General features: G+C 51.4%; 1 protein-coding gene across 5 annotated transcripts in view; it reads right to left on the minus strand.

Moving 5' to 3' along the window:
• The window catches only part of LOC137331230 (traf2 and NCK-interacting protein kinase-like), a 177,805-nt gene that overhangs the window by 52,167 nt on the left and 112,771 nt on the right, over nt 1-12,867 (minus strand). For 4 of the 5 annotated variants that reach the window (XM_067994870.1, XM_067994867.1, XM_067994868.1 and 1 more), the window contains 2 exons: nt 10,648-10,839; nt 6,693-7,046 (listed from right to left, as the gene is read on the minus strand). In XM_067994870.1, coding sequence (XP_067850971.1) covers nt 6,693-7,046; nt 10,648-10,839 — 546 coding nt within the window. The remainder of the gene's footprint in view (nt 1-6,692; nt 7,047-10,647; nt 10,840-12,867) is intronic. The other variant, XM_067994871.1, reaches the window with a different exon arrangement.

The raw sequence follows: 12,867 nt of genomic DNA on the forward strand, positions 1-12,867 counted from the left end.
GACCCAGCGACGATGAAGGAACGGCGATATATGTCCAAGTCGGGACGGTGTGTGACGTAGAGGGGAACTTGGAAGATTTGGGCACCAGCTGCCCTTGTCCTTCTAGGCGGCGGAGGCCGCGGGTTTGGGAGGTGCTGTCGAAGAATTATGACTCCTTGCATCTTCTCTTCCTAATGTTGCCTAAGGCTTTGAAAATCTGAGCTTGGCGTCAATCTAATCATCATTTTGTGATTGTCCTCACCTTCTCTCCCACGCTTCATCCATCAAAGCCTTGGCAGAGTCCTACCTTAGCCCTCAATTCAAGGAAGAAATTCCATTAAAAAAATAAGGCGGGGTCAACTGATGAGCAGCTTAAAAAACTCATAAGTGACCAATGACAACCAATTTGTCATGTGTCCTTTTTTTTTTCAAGCCATTAAGTTTCTAATCTAGATGCAAATTGGTTCACAATGAACGAAGCTTCGAGATTCACTTCCAGGTCCTGTTGAAAGTTTGCAAACAGCTCCTTGTCAATGTGCTGTAGGCCCCATGAATTTAACAGGTCTAATTGCTGCTCGTCATTCTCCAGTTAGTATCTCCTATGCAGGAGTACTGATATTAGTACAACAGCAAACAGGGCAAAGTACTAATGTGCAAACAGAAATATGTCTACACTGAAGAGTCTGAAGATCAGTAGACAAGGTCAAGAACTGCAACAATTTGGGAAGACACTGGTCACTGGCGACCAGTTTTAATAGGATAAATAGGGAAGTGAGTGATTAAAGGTCACTATAATTGTCACTGAGAGTGTGGAGAAATTTATTTACTCAGGTCCCGTCTGCCCTCTCGGGTAGATGTAAAAGAGCCCATGACGCTATTTCGAAGAAGAGCAATGGAGTTCTCCCCGGCATCATGGAAAATATTTATCTCTCAACCAAGATCACTTAAAAAAAAAAGATTTTCTGGTCAATTGTCTCATTTGCTGTTTGTGGGATCTTGCTGTGTGCAAATTGGCTACAACGTTTCCCTACATTACAACAGTGTCTACACTTCAAAAAGGACTTAATTGGCTGTAAAGCACTTTGGGACATCCTGAGGTCGTGAAAGGCGCTGGAGAAAAGCAAGATTGATCTTTAATTTTCTCAATAAGAGAGAACGGTGATGTCCTTAAGTAGAAACAATGACAGACACGGAGGCCATTGGTTCAGTGAGTGATGTAACACCTGTTGGCACTGAGCCACACAGAACTACAATGTCTCAGGTTCAATCCCTGCTCTGGTTTGAGTTATCTAATCGCACCAGAGCCTGTAATATGTCAAATAAAATTGGTCTCACTGTCTCTGGGCGGGTGGGGGGTGAAAAAATGATAATCTTTGCTCTTGATTGCTGTCCAGTGACGTCAGCTGGAAGTATCAGCTTGGGGCTGCATTGATTGCCACGGTGGTATAAACTGGGCGACATGGACATGTTGGGCCAAAGGGCCTGTTTCCATGTTGTAACTTCTATGATTCTATGATTCTATGGTTGATGTACTAAGAGCAACAACTCATGCAACGTACTGGTTTGGAGGGGCGGGGGGAAGGGGGCTGTCGTTCCCCCTCTTAAACAGTATCTGCTGTCGAAATGGGAGGAAGAATGAAGGGGATCAAACAGACCAGGGTCTGAAAGGGATAATTCCAAATTGAAACCTTGTTGGCCTATCTCTGCTGTCTACTGATCTTCAGATGTTATATTTCTGTTGAATACATCTGCACCATGTTGTCAAACAATCTAGAAGTGTTTCAGATAAGCCCACACTCTCTTTCCTGGGATTCCATGGTTTCTTGCTGCCACAAATTTTCACCAGTGTTATTCAACCCAATCCCAAATTGTTGTCTATGGAACTTATGGAGCTCTAACTTTTTTAATAGGACGGGTGTTTTCATTTTAGGAAGTGCTTCATCCCTTGAGAAATCAGATGATTAGGAGTGATTTGCCCTCCTTATGGTCCTGCCTCTGACGATTACTGCAAACTCCACGCAGCAATACAGATCCAGAGGGTTGTACCGTGCATGAACGTGTAATCTGTAATAAGAGGTGTTGGCGGGGTAGTGTGGTCAGAGCTGTAGTGACACAGAAGAGAGAAGCATACAGAAGCGTCTTTGGTGGTGATGGTGCTCCAGACAAGCAAGAGAATCACGTAGGCCTAGCAGAAAGGAAGCAACAGGAAGAGGATGGGGCCAAACGACAGGATATTGAGGACAAGATTGATAACTGGAAAATGACAAATGAGTGCAAATAGATTCTTCCCTAAGTTTATTCTCCTTCCCCATGTGCCCTCCACAACCCAGGAGACGACTTCCACAACTTCAAGCCAACATCTGGCTTGGCACATCAACATCGGCCAGTAATAATGGCCAACATCTGGCTTCGCGTATCAACATCGGCCAGTAATAATGGCCAACATCTGGCTTCGGGTATCAACATCGGCCAGTAATAATGGCCAACATCTGGCTTCGGGTATCAACATCGGCCAGTAATAATGGCCAACTTCCAACTTCTACTTATAAAGTGGATTCTTTGAGCAGTGGGACATGCAAAACACCCAGCAACCCCAAGCACCATCTGTGAGGTGGGGACAAGCCCACAGGAGGCAAACGTGTCCCTCTCCACCCCCCCCAACCCCGAATCACAGCACGTCTAACTGAAATGTGAACACGCTCCAGTTTGGCATGACAGCTGAAAGGCAAAGGACACGCAGAATGAGCCACAGAGGCATCAGGTAACACTCAACTTTAATGTGAAGATGCGGGATATTCTTGGAAGTGATGATATTCCCAAGAAATCAACAACACTTTGGGAAAAATAAATGTAATGAAATAGCAGGCCAGCACTTCACATACCCATGGACAATGGGCTGTGCGTTGCTTATTCTGAAGTAATACTGATAAACGTTGTATACAGTGATTGCACAGAACAGTCAATGTTACAGTTCTTAATTACACCACGCTGGTGTAAAGGAGAGCCTAGGACTAAAGGATGATATCACAACCGAGAGGTTAGAAATATCAGGAAAGTTTAAACAGGCTGGGGCTCTCTTTCCTAGAATAGAGGAGGCTGAGAGGCGACCTGATAAGAGGTCCTTAAAATTAAAAAGGGGTTTGATTAGGGTAGACGTAGAGAAATATAAGATAGTCACTATTAAATCCAATAGGGAATTCAGGAGAGTGGTGAGAATGTGGAACTCGCTACCATCAGGAGTGGTTGAGGTGAATAACATAGATACATTTAAGGGGAAGCTAGAGAAACACATGAGGGAGAAAGGAATAGAAGGATTTGCTGATAGGGTTAGATGAAGTAGGGAGGGAGAAGGCTCGTGTTGAACATAAACACCGGCATAGACCAGTTGGGCCGAATGGCCTGTTTCTGTGCTGTAATTTCTATGTAAAAGTAAAGCAAGGCTTCCCTTGACTCTCACTCAGAAGTACCAGTGTCATTCAAGATGGTTTCACCCAATTAACCCAATGGTCAGAAAGCTTAGTTGAAATTCAATTTTACATTACTGTCGTTGGAGTTTTTTTTTAAAGAAATATAAGAGACAATTTGGTGGACTTATTTTTACTTCAGTTTTTGGTGATGGGGCTGTCTATTCTTGGGGACCAGGAAATTCATGTTGGAATCACCCATTGGGATTGTGAGAGGGGAGGGGCAGGGAGGGAATGATTGACTGACATTGTTCCTGCTAGGGGTGTGACTGGAGAAGCTGGGATTGTTCTCCTCAGAGCAGAGAAGGTTAGGGGGAGATTTAATCGAGGGGTTCAAAATTATGAGGGGTTTTGATAGAGTAAATAAGGAGAAACTGTTTCTAGTGGCAGGAGGGTCGGTAACCAGAGGTCACAGATTTAAGGTAATTGGCAACAGAACTAGAGGGAAGATGAGGAATTTTTTTACGCAGCGAGTTGTTATGATCTGGAACGTGCTGCCTGAAAGGGCGGTGGAAGCAGATTCAATAATAACTTTCAAAAGGGAATTGGATAAATACTCGAAGGGGAGGAATTTGCAGGGCTACGGGGGAAAGAGCGGGGGAGTGGGTAATTCCTGCTTCCGATACTATCCAGCGATCCCTGCCGGAAGGCCGGGGTGTGTCTGCATGGCATGGGGATCGGACTTTAATCAAACTGACCTGCTGACTCACCCATGGAGAAAGAACACTTGTGTTGAGGCACTGAAGAGCGGCCAACTCCTGCGAACTGGACCAATGCAGGAGAACGAGGGAGGAAAGAGAACCGGGTTTGGGAGGGGTGGTGGGGGTGGAGAGGAAACTTGATTTAAGTTTAATTTTGGCTAATATTCATGCCAGCCGTGGCTCAGTGGGTCGCACTCTCACCTCTGAGTCAGGAGGTCGTGGGTTCAAGTCCCCACTCCGGAAACTTGAGCACAAAATCCAGGCTGACACTCCCAGTGCCAGTACTGAGGGAGGTGCCGTCTTTCGGATGAGATGTTAAACTGAGGCCCCGTCTGCCCTCTCAGGTGGACGTAAAAGATCCCACGGCCGCTATTTCAAAGAAGAGCAGGGGAGTTCTCCCCGGTGTCCTGGGCCGATATTTATCCCTCGACCATCATCACTAAAACAAATGATCTGGTCAGTTATGTTATTGCTGTTTGTGGGATCTTGCTGTGTGCAAATTGGCTGCGCTTCCTACATTACAACAGTGACTGCACTTCAAAAGTACCTCATTGGCTGTGAAACACTTTGGGACATCCTGAGGTCATGAAAGGCCCTATAGAAATACATGTCTTTCATTTTCATTTTTTCAATCCAGGAAGAAGCCCCTCTCAATATGATTGTGGCTTCTCCCCCTCACCCAAAAGATTTTAACTCAAAATAGTAGCTCACAAGACAGGAAACCAGGTCAACTTTAAGAAGACACCACTATAACATGGGCCTCGGAGTAAGCATTGATGACTGTTCTGTGCATCCACTAGAAGGTTTCAGTAGACTTCACTGGCTCCCAACATTCTGGGATTCTCCCTGCCCATGATCGGGTGCAGAATTAACTTAACGTTTGGGTGTCGCCACTTCCTGGGGTGGGGCGGGAAGAGATCAATGAGCTTAGCCGGGCTCCAGCTAAACCACCAGGAACACCTGGATGGAAGTGGTCGCCAAGGAGGGTCATCAGCGGAGCCAGATGTTGAGCGAGACCTGAGGCCATGGTGACCTCCTGCTGGGAAATGGAGGGGCGGGGAGGTTGCTCGGGAAATAAGAGGGTCCATTACTGAGCGGAGTTAGAGGCATGGGGAGCGCCTCCAGGGTAACAAGAGAAGAAACTGGGTGGAGAAGACAAAGACATGGAAAGAGGAGTCAAGGAATCTGGGCAAAGCTCCCCGAGCGACTGGGTGGAGGTAGACGGTGATCGAAAGAGTTGTCCCTCAGCAAAACAAGGAAACTTGGCAGGAGAGTTACACCGAGACCATTTAGGAGACCCCTGTGGAGATAAGTGGGGGGACAAAGAGCTACAGTAATTAGGTGAACTGCACCTTGAAGATGTATATGGAATGAAAGACTGGTGACTGCTATTTTGTCCAGAAGTGTGAGACCACTGGTTGCATTGAGAAGGGGCTTTCAAAGGACTACTTTCAGAATTTGAACGACTCCATTTCGGAGGTTCAGGAATCTGCAATGTCCTGAGGCTGCTCTCAGGATAAGACAGAGAGAGAGATGTATCTGCAGAGAATGTAGGAGACGGAGGTGAGGGCACACACAGATAATTCATCTGGGCACCTGCCAGCTGGGGAGAAGGGTTGTTTCTCCTCATCCTCCTCCTCCTCTCTGGACAACTTTCTGGCTTGTGCTCAATTTCCAATCTTAATATTGGAGTGTGGCACAATTTGTTCTCACGGTACTCAGACCCTGCCACCAACGTAGAACTGTCCATCTCGAGCCGCCTCAGAAGGGGGCTGGACGGGGAAGTTTGAGGGGAGCCCTCCAAGGAAGAGTGAGTAGGAGAAACCATGGGTGTATTGTACTGGCTGAGAGAGGCACTGAAGTGGGAAGACTCTGGAGAGTGTCTGGGAAAACAGCAAGGCGAGTCTGAGCAAGCAGCAGGTTGCAAGTGGTGAAACGGCACGGGAGAGCCACAAGGGGAATTGCGAGCGGAATGAAACGCGGGAGAACGGGAGAGAGACACGTTCGGAGAAGCAGAGGAAGAGGAGCACACACCAAGAAGATTGGGTAGGCTGGACCCTAAAGATCCCCCTTTTCTTGAAAGCAGCATGTGATTGGGCAGAGGGACTCTTAGGCCGTTCTCTTCGTGGCCTGAATTCTCCTTGTGAGGTGGAATATTCTGTATATCCCTCAGGAAATAATCGGGGCAAGAAAGTGAGAAACAGTCCTGGGGATCACTTGTGGACAGGCCAGGAGAAGATGTCGGAGAGAGGGAGTCATATGAACAGGATGAAGTAAGACTTCTCTCTCCCTCATTGGATCTTCCCTCTTCATGGATTTGGATATCATAATCGGGATCCATTCTTATTTCAGGAGTCTGAGGAACTTTCTCAACCACCCCACCAAGCTTCATTGTGAATCTGTATTCTAGGTGCCCCACAGGTTTAGCTCGCGAAGACTTTTTCCTCTTTCTAATCACCCCACTGTAACCCATCGTAAAGATGTATTCAGTTGAGCAGTGTGCTGGCTTTTGGTCTCCGACCCACGGCTTGGCGGCGGAGATGTTTACATTCTTTTTCACCACCCCCGTGGGCCCGAACTCGAACTGCAGCTCCGTCGGTTGCTTGGCCTGGGCTCTGCCCCGCTTCCGCCCGTCTTCCGCTCGAGCCTGGGCCTGGGCCGCTCCCCCTCCTGCTCCCCGGTCGGAGGCCCGCGCAGCTGGCCTGTTGCGCGAGCCTCGCCCTTCGACCGGGGTGGCGGGAAAGGAATTGGGTAACAGGAGGTGCTGGGCGGGATTAGGCTGGGGGTCCAGTCGGCCTGTGGGCTGGGTCCCCGAGACGTCATTGAGCGATGGCCACTTTGTGGGTGACGGTTGGTTTTTGGGCAGGCGGTGAGGAGAGTTACTGAGCGATCGCTTCTGGACCTGGGTCGGGACAACAGAATTACTCATTCAAAAAAAAAATACAAGTCAGCTCACACCTACCTGGAATAAAAAATCAGAGCAGCGTTAAAAACAAGTCTCCACATATCTCACAGCGGCCACATTACCTCTGCTCGGGACACGTCAATAAACCATCCACTGAAGCCATGAATGAGAAGGACTTGCTCCCCTAAGATAGGAACATAGGAACAGGAGGAGGCCATTCAGCCCCTCGAGCCTGCTCTGCCGTACAACTAGATCATGGCTGATCTGTATCTTAATTCCATCTACCCGCCTTGCTTCCGTAATCCTTGATACACTTAACCATCAAAAATCTATCGATCTCAATCTTGAAAGCTCCAATTGACCCCCCAGCACCCACAGTTTTATTTTTGGGGGGGGGGGGGGGGGAAGTGTTCCAGATTTCCACTCCCTTTTGTGTGAAGAAGTGCGTCCTGACATCAACAAGGTTGTTCAACCACGGGGGGCGAATCACCAACGAGCGAGAAACCCGGCCCTCGCTTGGCATTCGCACGTATGCACTTCCCAGCAGGAGTCACTGGATAGCGATGAAGAGCTGGAACCTGGACTGACCTCTCCTCTCATTGTTGGATATGGGGGGGGGTGGGAGGGGGGGAGAGGGGGGAGAGGGTCCGGGGATTGCTGCGACTTCCATTCCCTCCCAGCCGAGATTACGGCACCTCAGTGCAGACCTGGAACCTTCCTGGTCAAGTGGGGTCTAATCTCTGGTGGTGAATTTACCCACTAAAGTCCTAAAGGAAGTTCCACCGTCCCATCTCGAAGAGGCATCCTCCTCCCAGTTAGGGGTTGCCAACCCTCCAGGATTGCTCTGGAGTCTCCAGGAATTAAAGATTTATCTCCAGGACACTGCTGGGAGCAAAATTATTAAAAAATCCCGGGGAGAAAAATTATTTTAAAAAATTGTGTTCTTAAAAAAAAATTCTTTGGACGCTTTTGTACATGAGTTATAAAAATATCGGACTTGGGGGAAAATAGGCTGTTTGACTGACAGTCAAGAATCATCCAATCGGGTAACGAAGAGTCCGTTCGCTTTCCGATTGGTCGTGGGAAGGCGGGGCACCGTGAGGATGGATGTGTTGGGCGACCAATGGCGGGAGTGTGGGGGCGGGGCAGTTGGATGAAGCCTCCAGGCATACGTCCAACCAGAGCTGCCGACCCTACTCCCAGCAGAGCGATTTTGAAGTCTCTCCACGAGGTTCGGAAACGCCAATCAATCGCGATGACATCATCGCGTCGCCAGTCACGCCGTAAAATATTTTTCAGGCGTTTTCACCCCCCCTTTTCTCACCTTCCATCTTCCACTGAAGCTGCTGAATGCTGAGCAGTCGACTGCTCCCCAGTGCTTCAGTCAGGAGGCTCCACACTGACGCTCAGTGGTTTCCAAACCCACAGTCGAACCCACACTCGCTTCCAGCAGAGGTCACTGGACGTTGATCAGAGCCAGAAACTCTGGCCAATTTCCTTCTTCATAACACAAGGAGCTCAGGGCGGCTGGAGATCCCTAATCGCTGCTCTGGTCGACAGCAATTTTGACTCAGCCCAGACTGCAGGTGGAACCTGGAACCTTCCGGGTCTGAATGGCCGAGTTATTCACCGGATAAAACTCCCCACGGACCCCAGGAAGTTTAGTCTCTTGAGCAGAAGACTGCGAGTAGACACAGGCTCAAGCTTGGCCCAGTGGTCAGCTCAAGGGCATAATCGATAGAGGTCTGGGAGAAGGTCCCCTCCCCGTTCTCTGGGTTGTTTATGATACATTCATCAAAAAAAAACTTAGCCAGGGTGAGAGTGAGGAGGAAGAGAAAGTCGAGGAGCAGGAGGAAGAGAAGGAGGAAGAGGAAGAGGAGGAAGAGAAGAGGAGGGCAAGGAAGAGAAGGAGGAGGACGAGGAAGAGAAGGAGGACGAGGATGAGGAGGAGGAGGAAACATACATAGAAACATAGAAAATAGGAGCAAGCGTAGGCCATTCAGCCCTTCGGGCCTGCTCCGCCATTCAAAATGATCATGGCTGATCGTCTAACTCAGTACCCTGTTCCCGCTTTTTCCCCATATTCCTTGATCCCTTTAGCATTAAGAAATATATCGATCTCCTTCTTGAATACATCTAATGACTTGGCCTCCACTGCCTTCTGTGGTAGAGAATTCCACAGGTTCACCACCCTCTGAGTGAAGAAATTTCTCTTCATCTCGGTTCTAAATGGCGTACCCCGTATCCTGAGACTGTGACCCCTGGTTCTGGACTCCCCAGCCATCGGGAACATCCTCCCTGCATCGAGTCTGTCTAGTCCTGTTAGAATTTCTTGCGTTTCGATGAGATCACCTCTCCTTCTTCGAAACTCGAGTGAATGTAGGCCCAGTCGACCCAATCTCTCCTCATACGTCAGTCCTGCCATCCCAGGAATCAGTCTGGTAAACCTTCGTTGCACTCCCTCAGTGGCAAGGACATCCTTTCTCAGATAAGGAGACCAAAACTGCACACAATACTCCAGATGTGGTCTCACCAAGGCCCTGTATAACTGCAGTAAGACATCCCTGCTCCTGTACTCAAATCCTCTTACAATGAAGGCCAACATACCATTCGCCTTCCTAACTGCTTGCTGCACCTGAATGCTCGCTTTCAGTGACTGGTGTACAAGGACACCCAGGTCTCGTTGCACCTCCCCTTTTCCCAATCTATCACCATTCAGATAATAATCTGCCTTTCTGTTTTTACAATCAAAGTGGATAACCTCACATTTATCCACATTATACTGCATCTGCCATGTTCTTGCCCACTCACCCAACTTGACTAAATCACATTGGAGCCTCTTTGCATCCTCCTCACAGCTCACATTCCACCCCAGCTTTGTGTCGTCTGCAAACTTGGAAATGTTACATTCAGTTCCCTCATCCAAATCATTGATATATATTGTGAATAGCTAGGGCCCAAGCACTGATCCCTGCGGTACCCCTCTAGTCACTGCCTGCCACCCGGAAAAAGACCCGTTTATTCCTACTCTCTGTTTCCTGTCTGTCAACCAATTCTCAATCCATGCCAGTATATTCCCCCCAATCCCATGTGCTTTAATTTTGCATGAGGGCGAGGAGGAGGAGGAAGAGGAGGAGGTGAAGAAGGAGAAAGAGAAAAAGAGAGAGAAGAAGGATAAAGAGAGAGTAGGGAAGAAAAGATGATGGGAGCGAGGAACCAGTTTGGAGAGACACATTCAAGTACTCAATATTTCAGAGAACTCGGCCATTCCTGGCTGGTTCACCAACAAGGGAGCGGGAAGCCTCTTATGGCTGTACAACATGATCCCCTTGTTCCACTGAATATACAGTATGTAACTGCGCCCATTACACTCCACTGCAATCACTGGGAAAAGTCTCTTCTTGGAACACCATTAGCCGAGGGGAATGAAAGGGACTGAGTGGCTGCAAAGACGACACAGTCGTCCAGTTGGCCACCGAGCCCTCTGCAATCTTATTACACTCAACGACAGTGCGCACAAAGTAACAATGGACACACTGGGACAAGAGCAGAACAAGGATCAATCCCCCCCCACCGAGTCATCAATTGGAGCGTGTACCTCTTTGGCCCAGGCCGGTTTCTCAGTCGGGTTCATGCTGTCCTTGTAATGATAAAGCGGCTTCTTCTCTCCAGTCCTTGGGTCCAGTTGTTGCTGCTGCTGGAGAGACACCAGGTAGGCCCGTTCCTGCTGTAACTGACGCTGTAGCCGCTCTGCCTGACGCTGTTCCTCCAGCTGCTTCCTCTTATACTCCTTTCAGACAGAGACCAAACACAACAAGAGAGCGCGTTACACCATGCCCGTCAGCACCAAACACAGGAGACGCTTTCGGACAATGGGACAAGGATGGAGGTTACCGAATCTTGCAACCTTCATTTAGATATGAAAATGTCATCCAAATGATCAGATCCCAGTTGCATTCACCAAATTCCACCACCAGCAGGTGCAAAAACAAACACCTGATTTTAGTCCAACATTTTAGAGTAAATTAGGCTCTAATTTTTTTTTACAAACTAACATTTTCCAAATTAACTTCAAATTTCACAGCAGTTTAATTAATTCACAACCATCCAACCAGCTCAATTAAACTGACCAAAGTGGTACAAAACGCTTTTGCTTGGGGCATTTAAGAATATTGGAGGACAGTGTGAAGTAGTGGGAGGATTCGCTGGCTGATTAAAGTTTGACAGGAACACTCCTTCCATGGTCGTAAACCATCTTCACACCAGTCCATAGAACGATTAGTCCTACACGGTGGGGGAGGGGTTAATGGGCTCCCACACCCACACGATGAGGAGGGGCCACCCACACCCACCAGACTTCAACCCAGAATTCAGAGTCGGAGCTCCGGTCTCCGCCTCGCCGGGACTGGCCGCAGCTCCGGTCTCCGCCTCGCCGGGACTGGCCGCAGCTCCGGTCTCCGCTCGCCGGGACTGGCCGCAGCTCCGGTCTCCGCCTCGCCGGGACTGGCCGCAGCTCCGGTCTCCGCCTCGCCGGGACTGGCCGCAGCTCCGGTCTCCGCCTCGCCGGGACTGGCCGCAGCTCCGGTCTCCGCCTCGCCGGGACTGGCCGCAGCTCCGGTCTCCGCCTCGCCGGGACTGGCCGCAGCTCCGGTCTCCGCCTCGCCGGGACTGGCCGCAGCTCCGGTCGCCGCTCGCCGGGACTGGCCGCAGCTCCGGTCTCCGCCTCGCCGGGACTGGCCGCAGCTCCGGACTCCGCCTCGCCGGGACTGGCCGCAGCTCCGGTCTCCGCCTCGCCGGGACTGGCCGCAGCTCCGGTCTCCGCCTCGCCGGGACTGGCCGCAGCTCCGGTCTCCGCCTCGCCGGGACTGGCCGCAGCTCCGGTCTCCGCCTCGCCGGGACTGGCCGCAGCTCCGGTCTCCGCCTCGCCGGGACTGGCCGCAGCTCCGGTCTCCGCCTCGCCGGGACTGGCCGCAGCTCCGGTCTCCGCCTCGCCGGGACTGGCCGCAGCTCCGGTCGCCGCTCGCCGGGACTGGCCGCAGCTCCGGTCTCCGCCTCGCCGGGACTGGCCGCAGCTCCGGACTCCGCCTCGCCGGGACTGGCCGCAGCTCCGGTCTCCGCCTCGCCGGGACTGGCCGCAGCTCCGGTCTCCGCCTCGCCGGGACTGGCCGCAGCTCCGGTCTCCGCCTCGCCGGGACTGGCCGCAGCTCCGGTCTCCGCCTCGCCGGGACTGGCCGCAGCTCCGGTCTCCGCCTCGCCGGGACTGGCCGCAGCTCCGGTCTCCGCCTCGCCGGGACTGGCCGCAGCTCCGGTCTCCGCCTCGCCGGGACTGGCCGCAGCTCCGGTCTCCGCCTCGCCGGGACTGGCCGCAGCTCCGGTCTCCGCCTCGCCGGGACTGGCCGCAGCTCCGGTCTCCGCCTCGCCGGGACTGGCCGCAGCTCCGGTCTCCGCCTCGCCGGGACTGGCCGCAGCTCCGGTCTCCGCCTCGCCGGGACTGGCCGCAGCTCCGGTCTCCGCCTCGCCGGGACTGGCCGCAGCTCCGGTCTCCGCCTCGCCGGGACTGGCCGCAGCTCCGGTCTCCGCCTCGCCGGGACTGGCCGCAGCTCCGGTCGCCGCTCGCCGGGACTGGCCGCAGCTCCGGTCGCCGCTCGCCGGGACTGGCCGCAGCTCCGGTTCGAATTCCACTGAGCCAGAGACGCACTCCAACGTGGTCAAACAGGCCAGTTTAGAGGAGGTCTGAGAAGATGGGAAGAGCAGGATCCAGCTTAAGGGAGAGTTTCAGAATGTAGGGACAATATGGCGATGGCTCTGAAGACAACAA

Source organism: Heptranchias perlo, chromosome 13, assembly GCF_035084215.1.
Source record: "Heptranchias perlo isolate sHepPer1 chromosome 13, sHepPer1.hap1, whole genome shotgun sequence".
Lineage (NCBI taxonomy): Eukaryota > Metazoa > Chordata > Chondrichthyes > Hexanchiformes > Hexanchidae > Heptranchias > Heptranchias perlo.